Genomic DNA, 10,482 nt, shown 5'->3' with positions numbered 1-10,482 from the left:
GGGCTTAAGCGGAGAGCAAATGTTTTGAGAATGATGAGGGCAATGAATGTACAAATGTGTTTGACACAATTGATGCATGCATGGATTGTGATGAGTTGTATGAACCCTCAATAAAATGGTTAAAAAAAAAAAGAATTACAGTGTTGGAAACCCACAGGAACAGTTCTACACTGTCCTGTAGGATCGCTGAGAATCTGAAATGATGGCAGTGAGTATTTTTATGGAGTATTTTCATAGCAGGCTCATAAGCTTTCATAGGATTCCTTTTTTGGTGACATTTTTGTACCTTAACTTCCCCAAACAACCTAATCTAAAAGAGTTTACACTGCACAGTTTTAGATAAAAGTCACATCTACCTCAGCTTCAATTCAACATTGGGAGTAAATAATTCCACATACATATATAATTTTGAACCAGATTAAGAAAGAAAGATATAAGATGGCTCCTAATAAATTTGAACTTCCCTTGGAAGTCATTCCTTCATGTTGGCATCTTTTGAATCTGGAGAGGCTGATTTTTCAAACCATTAAATCCTGAAGACTAGCTCACAGGTGGACTGTCCATTCCCAAATTAATCTCTTGCCTCTGGCATCTTACTGGCTTTTAAGAATTAAGAAGCAGGAAGAAACCAAGTGGCACCTTCACCCTCAGTTTGCAAATCTTAACCAAGCACCCGGCCCCCCAGCCCCGAGTTCATCGGGCTTCTCTCTTACTTTCCACAGTGGTTGCCTGCTCTTATGAACACAGATCATTCTTTCTTCAGATCTCAGGAATTACCTCTTGTCCACTTGTTTATTTTAGGCTCCCAACAAGAATGACTTGCTAACTGTAAATATTTAATCTAAGTATTTTTAAGGATTTAAGGAAAAGACTCTCCCAATACATAGCCAATGTAGTACATTCATATTTAGCAAAGGGTTCATGAATCATGCTAAAACTACAAGCACGTGACTTGTGCGGCACTACCTTTCAATGTAAACCAAATCATGTGCCCCATAAGTGAAGTAAAAGCCTGACGTGGTTAGCCTAGACAAGGACAATTTCTATTATAGCTTTCAAAGCAATCAAGGCAGACTAGTGGTAGGAGGATGAGGTTTCAATGAATTATAGTGGACAGAATTTTCCACAAGATCAAAAGAAAAACTTTTGAATATTTACACCGAAGGATGTAACCTGTGGTTTTAATACTACCAGAACAGAAACCGTGCGGTTATTAAAATCTGCCTCGGTTGGTTGTCTTTGTCAAAAGTCATAGAATAAATAATCAAGTGCCATTTTCTGGTTAAACTTCAGAAGTTTGTAACCTTAGGACTAAACTGTTGCTACACAGATTAAAATAATTAAAATGTATCATAAACCAAATTCACTGCCATTGAGTTGATGCCAATTCATAGCAACCCTATATGATAGAGTAGAACCACCCCTGTATGTTTCCCAGACTGTAATCATTGCAGGGGTAGAAAGGCCCGTCTTTCTCCCGCAGAGCAGCTGATGGTTTTGAACTGCTGACCTTGCAGTTAGCAGCCCAACACATAACCACTACGCCAGCAGGCTTCTTCCTATTAATAACAAACTATAAATTTACTTCATGTAAATATATGTATGTAGAAACCAAAAATGAATATTGTCTATGGAATTGAAGTACAGATCTCACTACAATATCTCATAAAATAATTTGTTCAATTTTTGATGTTGTGAAAATGTCCAATATGATAGTTTTGCTTTTGTAAATAGTTTCATAATCACATGGTACACTGCACTGCCTGCATAGTACCCAGAGTAAACTTTACCAAGGTTAACATCTGCTTCCAAGAATCTCCCTAGAACTGAGGATTTAACAAAACCAAACAGGGCTAAGAGGACTAATTTTTCCTAACCTGCAATGGAGGTGGTGGGGGCGGGGCAGGAATTCTGATTAAAGTTGTCTGTTTCCTGGGAAAATTCCCAAACAGAGAAGATACAATAAAAGAAGAGAGATACGCCCTTAAATCACACAAGGGCAATGACCAGAGAAAGGGAGTTACATCCCACCCTTGCCCTCTTACAAATGATATACTGATGGCATCACTCCCTATGTATATACATCATAGACTGTTAATTACATCATACTGCTAAACTATCATTACAGAACTCCCAAGGAGAATCAGGACCCAGTCCAGTTGACATATTATTTCCGGGGGACAAAATTCAACCGTGACAGACCTCAACCTATCCACTGGACAGAGTTTACAAAGCTGATCAGTCACTTTTCTCAATGCTTTCTCACCATAAGCCAAGTACCAGCTTCCCTTCAAAGTTCAGATCAATAAAGACTTAAGTTGAATTAAGAATTCTTACACGTGGTGTTTCAGGTGTTCATAGATATCTTTAATTGAAGCATGCTAACATTTTAGTTAACTCTGAAAGGAATCAGACATCCGACACCATCAAACTATGAAAAAACGTTCCATGTGTTTTACTGCCTTCTATTACACATGCGTGTGCTTTCAGGAAATGGTTGTTCCAAACCACGGCCTCAGGTGAGGCCACGTACAACAGTCTGCATCTGCTTTACCTTGGACACACAAGTTCCTCCGCAGGGACAGAGCCTCACCTCCCCTACGGGGCCCTCCTCTGATGCTTTCCGGGCCTATTCTGCTGCTCATCACTCTCTCTTAAAATGTGAGCGCAGGTGTAATGCAACAGATATGAGAAAAATACACCCTTCCTCCTTTTTCACCAAGATGGGCAAACCAATAGTGGTTTATACTGAACTTGCGATGAACTAAACCCCCAAATCTTTCACTTAAACAAATACCACGCTAGGACTTGTTTAATAAAGATGTGTTCACCCCCATTCCCGGCCTGAAATCCAAGCTTTTATCGCTGCTTCTTCATCTGTCTTTTCAGTATGTGAAAAACAGGAAACAGGTGGGACATGAAGTTTGCAGTTGAACTGATTTTAAATTCTCACGTTGATCTGAGGCGTTTTTGTTTTAAGCCAACATAAGTTCTCATGTATAAAACAATTTAATGTTTTTAAAAGATATTTGTTAAAATACAGATGAAAATCATTGAGTGATAATCACTAACACATATTAAATTCTTTTTTTATGGCATCATCTTTTTTTAATCCTTTTATTGCATATTAAATTCTTATTATGGGACATTTCATTGTTTAAACTTTTCTTTTTTCTTTTTTTTTAACCTCCCTGTTTAAACTTCTCATGAGTTACCTCATTGAATCACCATAACCTCCAATGAGAGAGAGAATATTAGTTTGTCAATGAGAAGTAACTTTTTCTGTTGTTTTGAGCTAAGCAAAACTGCCCATCTACCGGTAGTAGTTGTCTCCATTATCTAGTGCTACTAAACAGAAATATCACAGGTAGATGGCTTTACCAAACACACATTTATTCTATTACAGTTTAGAAGGTTAACGATCTGAACTCAGGGTACAAGCTCTACAGAATGACTTCCTGTGTTGGCTCTGGGGAAGATTGAGTTAGTTTATTGTGCCAACCTGGCGGATAAACACATGTGGGATTAATGGAAGGGTGGAGAGATAAATGGCTCGGTGAGCCTTGCCTCTCGAGTTCTAGGGTCTCTTGCTTTGTGATGCTCGGAACTGCCCTAGCCAGTTCCCTGCTTCAGCTGGCAAGGCTTACTTCCTGCAAGACAGCCCCAAGGAGAAGCTGCATGGACCTGCCCCAATGCAGCTCTGGGGTGCTGGAGCAGCCGTGTAGAGACCCATGCTTAATATTGGACTTGTGGGCTTGGGCAGCACTGGGTTGGGATGTTTTCTTGATGTGCACTTACCGTTTATATAAAACTCTCTCTTATACATATGAGTTTCTGTGGATTTTTCTCTAAAGTACCCAGACTAACACAAAGCTTCTCTGCTCATTTCAACATTTGAGGGCTCAGCCGTCCTTGGAAAACTCTGTGTCTTGATCTTGCCCTAAGTCTAGCAGTTTCTCAGAGCAGAGACCCTCAAAAGTCTAAATGATGCAGCTCCTCTTTCGTGGTGGTAGTAGGATCCTTTTCTCTGCTAGCTTCTTTTTCCTTTTACCTCTTATAAGATCAAAAATGATACAGGCCACTTCTCAGAGAAACCTTCTTGCACTGGATCAGGGTTTTGACCTGAATAAGGTATTACAGCCCACCTGCAGTGGCAGTGAATTACTTAATGTGGCTCTTCCCGCCAGACTCTCAACTCCCACCAAATGACCTCTTTCCCTGCATGGGTCTGGTAAGGTGAGGGGAAAACACTGATAGGATTCACCTGTGAGTAACTGTGAGCAGGATTCCTTGGAGTGCCATCCTGCTGTGTATACAATGAGCCCTCTGAGAAGCAGGAGAAGGGATCTCGTTACTAGCAAGAACCTGAGGGGAGCATGTCCTCTGGCCCTGATATTCCTACAAGCTTCCTGGGTCCAGATGAGAGCTATACCATCAGAAGAGCAGCAACAGAAGCAGGAGTCAGAGCATGGAACAGGGAGATGAACTAACTTCTCAACCCATCCAACAAGTTAAGATGAGTACTTTTGTGTGGGCGGCTGGCTTGCAGAGTGGGGTGCCTCTGGCCCCCTGATTGAGGAAGTTGGACTTGCTGACCCATGAAAGTGGAGCTGAGTGCCTTTGCCCTGAGGATTACTAGAATAGGGTGCCTTGGGCACTTAAGTCAGGGAGCTGGGCTTGCTAACCCTCAGACCTTGAGATGAATATTTTCAGGTTGAGGCTTACAGCAGTTTGTGTGGCCCTCTGGGTATGTATTAGCAGACCTGAGACTTTGTTCACACATCGTGATAACTATCTCAACCCTGAGTATTTCTCACTAGCATTTCAACTTGTTAACTTCCTGAATCAAACCTCTAATCATGAATTTTGTCTGTGAGTGCCTTGTAGCCAATGCAATGGAAATTAGAAACCAGAGAGGTAAATGAGAGAAGACTAGTTAAGGCCGTTCCCTTACGACGGTCACATCAGGTCACATCACTGAGGTTGACTGTATCATTATATAACTGCCAGACCTCTGAGAATCATGGTCCAGCCATGCTGACATATATAGGGGCGGCCGCTACAGTGCAATCCATGACAGTTGTTTAGTAAAAGAGTTCAAGGTATAAATCAGAATTAGAGCTGACGGCTTTCTGATAACTGCACAAGCACCTGCTTCATATAATTCTGCCAGATTTCATTGTTCTGTCACAAGGATGAGATGGCCATTGTACAACCTGAAAAATGTCTTCAAATAAATAAATGGCTTCTTAAAAATGTGCCCAACTGAAACCGATACCCAGACTACTATGTGCAGAGATGATCCAAAAAAAAAAAAAAAGCATGTATCCTTCTTGCCAGGAATTCATTTCATTGACTCTTTGCCCAATAAAATGGGAGAATTAAATTTTCATTTGGTCTGTAAGACAACTACACTAGTCATGTGTGCTGCCAAATTTTGTAAGGTAATTAATTTAAAAATGGTTGTTTTTCTCATTTTTATAGAAAGCTCAAATTGGTCTTATGCAGTGGTTCTCAACCTATGGGTTGTGACCCCTTTGGGGGTCGAATGACCCTTTCACAGGGGTCTCTGGGGGGCCATCTGAAAACACATATTTCCGATGGTCTTGGGAACCGAGACACCGCTCCTCTATCCATCTCCAGGCGGGTCCTCCCACACGCAGATATACCCACATATGAGTACCAGGCATGAAGACTGTTACCCACGCTACACCATGCTTCAAGACAAAATTTTATTTATTTGTCATTAGAAATAAATATTTCGCAATATATAATGACATTATTTTTGTGATTAATCACTATGCTTTAATTATGTTCAATTTGTAACAACGAAAATATACCCTGCATATCAGATATTTATGATTCATAACAGTAGCAAAATGACAGTGATGAAGTAGCAATGAAAATAATGTTATGGTTGGGGGTCACCACAACGACGAACTGTATGAAAGGGTTGCGGCATCAGGAAGGCGGAGAACCACTTGTCTTATGGGATATGCATCAGAATAAAATTAAAGAGAAAATGACCATACCCTATACAAGAAACAGAAATAAAATGGATTTCTTCAACACATTTTGAATCTCTCAGAAAACAAAAGCAGAACCCAAAGAACATAAGAAGAACGTTTACTCACTCCCCAGAACACCATCCGAAAGTCAGACGACTTCCCACCACAGAGCCAAACCCCAGTAGAACAGGAGTGGACCTGGTGCAAGTGCCCTGAGTGCCTGGCATTGGTGAGAAGGGAGGCCAGCAAGAGGCAGAAGCTGCTGTTATTGGATGGTTTCCTCCTATTCATCGCAGATTTTGCATTTTAAACTAACTTTAAAACAAAATCTAGAAAGAACCACTGGAAAAGCCACCATGAGGGAAGGAGTACTTCGAACACTTCCATGTTTATAAGCTGCTACACTGAGAAGGTTGTGGTAGATTTTCCCCTAGGAGGCAGGCAGGCCATGCCACAGGCCTGCTACACAGGACCCCCGAATTCACAATGGTGCTGACCTCCAAAGAACCCACATGTGGTTTAATGCTGTCATCACCTCCTTGTTGTCACCAAATCCTGCTGACTGCCATCCAACTACTCCTCTTCCTGGAAGCTGCCACCTCTCTACTTCTCTCCCACCCACTCTCCTTGCCTTGAGTCTCCCTCCCAACTATTTTGTAATATGAGGCCTTTTACAAATGGCCAACTGCTAGAGTATAAAATCCTCCTCCTAAAATATTCCACGGAGTTCAGCAAGCGTGGGCATATGACTCAACACCTGTCTCAGCAACAATCCTCTTCTTCCCGGAACTTCTTCACTCCCAGCCGCTGCAACAATGCCCTCCTTAAATGAGCCGACAGCTGGCCCAAACTAGACAAGCCAGTCTTCCCTTGTGATTTTGTTAACATGGAAAACAAAACAAAACAAAAAAATTTGATGCCAATGAGTGGATTCCAACACACAGGAATCCTATGGGACAGTGCAGAGGTTTCTGAGGTGATGAACCTTTACTGTGCAGAAAGCCTCATCTTTCTTCCACTGGTCCCTACTCATTCACCTAAGGAGCCCTGGCAGTTTAAGGAGATAGAGTGGGGGGAGGGGGGGATGGAATGAACCACAAGAAAGGGAAATCTTACTGCGAGCAGTCACTGTTCTGGGGAGATGGGCCCAGCGACTCTGGTTTGTACGCTTTCCTTTGTGTGTTTCATGCTCCACAAGTAAAAGGAGGAGAAACATACAGAGGAAGATTAGAGCCTTGAAAACCAGTTTCTTTACCCATCTGATCTGAACACTGGTCTGAGTGGTTACAAAATTAGGGAAAATAAAATTGAAATGGGCTTCAATGCTTTTTGTGGCCTAGTTTCAAATGAACACACAAAATATATTCATAACCTTGGAAACCCAAGGGACAGTTCAACTATGCCCTACAGGGTCGCTATGAATTAGACAAATCAATGGCAGTGAGTTTTGTTTTGTTTTTTTGAGTGTTTACCCATTTGCCGAACTGCTAACCTCAAGGTTGACAGTTCAAATCCATCAACTTCTCCTTAATAGAAAGATGAGGCTCTGTGCACCTATAAAGATTAACAGCCTCAGAAACCATGTCTGAAGTTGCTATGAGTTGGAATCAAATCGATGGCAGTGGTTTGGGTTTGGCTTAGGAATTCAGTTCTCATTTCCCCTTGTATCCTCATATATCTACAACAAAACACTTACTATTCCATTAATTCCACACGCCACAGACGGCTCCAAAAAGTTCATGGAAAAAGTCCATTATCTTTTAATTCCAACTTTCCACACTCATCTGAAGCCCCCTCACATTTCACACATCTGTCTACACTTCCAGTTCTAACTAGGTTCACCTCTCTGGGAAGTCTTTCCCGACTCCCCCAGTTAGAGCCAGTAGCCTGTGCAAAAAACCTCTTAGCACAGTGGGTTGCAATTGTCCCGGTGGTTGACTAACTTGCCCCAACCAAACCAACTCAACTGCCATCAAGTCAATTCTGACTCATAGTGCTCTACAGGTCAGGGTCAACTGTCCCTGTGAGTGAGACGGTAACTCTTTATGGGAGTAGAACAGCGGTTCTCAACCTGTGGGTCGCGATCCCTTTGAGGGGTCTCCCGATTCATAACAGTTGCAAAATGACAGCGATGAAGTAGCAATGAAAATTTTATGGTTGGGGGGTTACCACAACAGGAGGACCTGTATTAAAGGGTTATGGCATCAGGAAAGTTGAGAACCACTGGAGTAGAAAGTCTTGTCTTTATCCCTTGGAGCAGCTGGTGGTTCCAAGCAGCTGGTCCTTTATACTACCAGGGCTCCTCCTGGCAGATTGAGCTTGGCTACATAGTCCAAGTTCACAATCACTCTGCAAACTGCCACCACTAGGGCAAGTTATAGCCCTTTGCAGAGTGATTGTGAACTTGGGACTGTGGGATCAACATGTTACAACTGTGCCAGACAGACATACCTATGTCTCCGTGTCTCTCTGTGCTATCAATGGTGACAACTCAACAAGGTTGTGGTGAAAATCAGATATGTTAGGCACTCATTTTGTTGAGACAATAACTCTACCCTATTAACATCATTCATGCACCTGGGAAAGCTGTGGGTAGGTGTTGGGCTGCTCACCACAAGGTGATAGACACAAATCTACCAGCTCTTCTTGGAGAGAAAGGTGAGACTTTCTGCTTTCTTAAGGATTTACATCCTTCGGAAACCTTATGATAGGGTCACGATGCGTAGGATTCTACTTGATGTTACTTATTATTATCAGTATCCTTGAAAGCAGAAACTTGAGTCCAGTACTACCACTTTTGTATTCCTACACCTGACATACGTCCCAGGGAATCACTGCATCTTTATCTATTTTAATTTACTTTAAAGCAAGAACCAAAAGGAGAGCTGGAAATGAAATCAGGCAGGAGCTCTTGTAGGAACGTGAGGGTTCACCACAGGCAGCTGGGGCAGTTTGAAACCTCCCTCCTACCCCAGGCCCTCCTTCCCTATAGCTCTGGACAATGAGGGCGGCACTCAAGGCGACAGGGGTTGCCCATAACCCAAAGTCACACCCACTGCCTTCCAGTGGATTCCAACTCATTTTCATTGCTTTCGAATGGATTCCGACTTCACAGCGACTCTCCTGGCCAGAGTAGAACTTCTCCTGTGGGTTTTCGAGGCTGGGAATCTTGATAAAGCCTCATCTTTCTCCAGTTGAGCGGCTGGTGGTTTCAAACTGCCCACTGTGTAAGCTACTATACCACCAGAGCACCCTTTCAACTCCTAACGACCCCCTTAACAGCTTCCCAGACGGCACAGCTTTCTTCTATGCGGTGGCTGGTGGGTTTGAACCACCAACTGAGTGGTTAGCAGCCCAAAGCTCCACCAGCGGTCACCAGGGGTTTAACCCTCAGAGAAAAGGTTTATTGATTGCATTGCATTGAGCTAGAAAGCTTATTCTCCGCTGCCTTTCTTCCCTAGGGGATTTGAATAAGCCAACAGGCACGCAGGGAAATGGGGGAGCAGGGTGTGGTGGGAAGCGGCCCTCGCTCCACCAAGTCCAGACTTCAATCAGAACACACTGCTGCTGCTAAGGACCCTCCAGGAGGCCGGGTGGCGTGGTGGTTACACTTTGGGCTGCTAACCACAAGGCCAGCAGTGGGAAACCGCCAACACCTCTGCAGGAGAAAGGTGAGGCTTCCTGCTCCGCTCAAGATTTACCACCTCAGAAACCCAAAGCGGTAGCGCGACTCGGCCCTGCACACGGTCGCTGTAAAATGGCAACGACTTTGATTTGGTAATCATCCAAGTAGCTGTGGCCACAGGGTACCGAGGCTGATCGAACACCGGGCTGAAGGAACTGGACACAGAGCAGCGCTGCTGTTTTGGCAATAGCGGAAAACAACAAAGACGGCGAATTCAAGCGCAGGAGCCGCTGCCCCCCGACAGCCCCCGGCGCGGGGCCGACACCGGGGATCCCGGCCGGGCGCGGCCGGGAACTGGGCGCGGACCCGCGGGAGGGACTTCCCGGCCCGGACGGCTCCTCCCGTGCCCCTCCCGTGGCCCTCCCGTGCACTCCAAGCTGCGGCTCGCCGCGAGACAGTACCCGAGGACGGCTCCGGTTCCGCAGTGCCCGTCTCAATTCCTCTCGGGGCCTGCACGACGAGGACAAAGAGAAGTAGGAAGGGAGCCATGCCCTCCCGACCGACATGGGCTGCGGCCCCGAGCGACTGCCAGAGTCCCACCGCTCGGTCCACACCTCGCGTCACTTCCTCTGTCAGGACTTCGACTCCGGCTAGCGAGAAGGGACGGGCGTGGAGGCGGGGCTAAGGCGTGGAGGCGGGGCTAAGGCGTGGGGGCGGGCCGAAACAGAGAGGAGCGTGAGATGGAGGCGGGGCGAGGGCGGGGCGAGGGCGGAGTAGTTGGGCCTGAGCACTGGAGGCGAGGCGAGGGAGCGCACGTTGGGCGTAGGCAAGGTGAAGACGGGGGCGGGG

General features: G+C 44.8%; 1 protein-coding gene across 1 annotated transcript in view; it reads right to left on the bottom strand.

The window, feature by feature from the left end:
• Positions 1 to 10,241, bottom strand: part of IFNGR1 (interferon gamma receptor 1) — a 36,059-nt gene extending 25,818 nt beyond the window's left edge. The window contains exon 1 of the mRNA XM_030886826.2: positions 10,095 to 10,241. Coding sequence (XP_030742686.2) covers positions 10,095 to 10,182 — 88 coding nt within the window. The 5' untranslated portion in view covers positions 10,183 to 10,241. The remainder of the gene's footprint in view (positions 1 to 10,094) is intronic.
• Positions 10,242 to 10,482: the final 241 nt, after the last annotated feature.

Source organism: Echinops telfairi, unplaced genomic scaffold (genome assembly GCF_000313985.2).
Source record: "Echinops telfairi isolate 266 unplaced genomic scaffold, ASM31398v2 ScPeMD7_3533;HRSCAF=4204_0, whole genome shotgun sequence".
Taxonomy (NCBI): domain Eukaryota; kingdom Metazoa; phylum Chordata; class Mammalia; order Afrosoricida; family Tenrecidae; genus Echinops; species Echinops telfairi.
The sequence above is the reverse complement of the archived record's forward strand: the minus strand, read 5'-3'. Positions and strand labels throughout refer to the sequence as shown.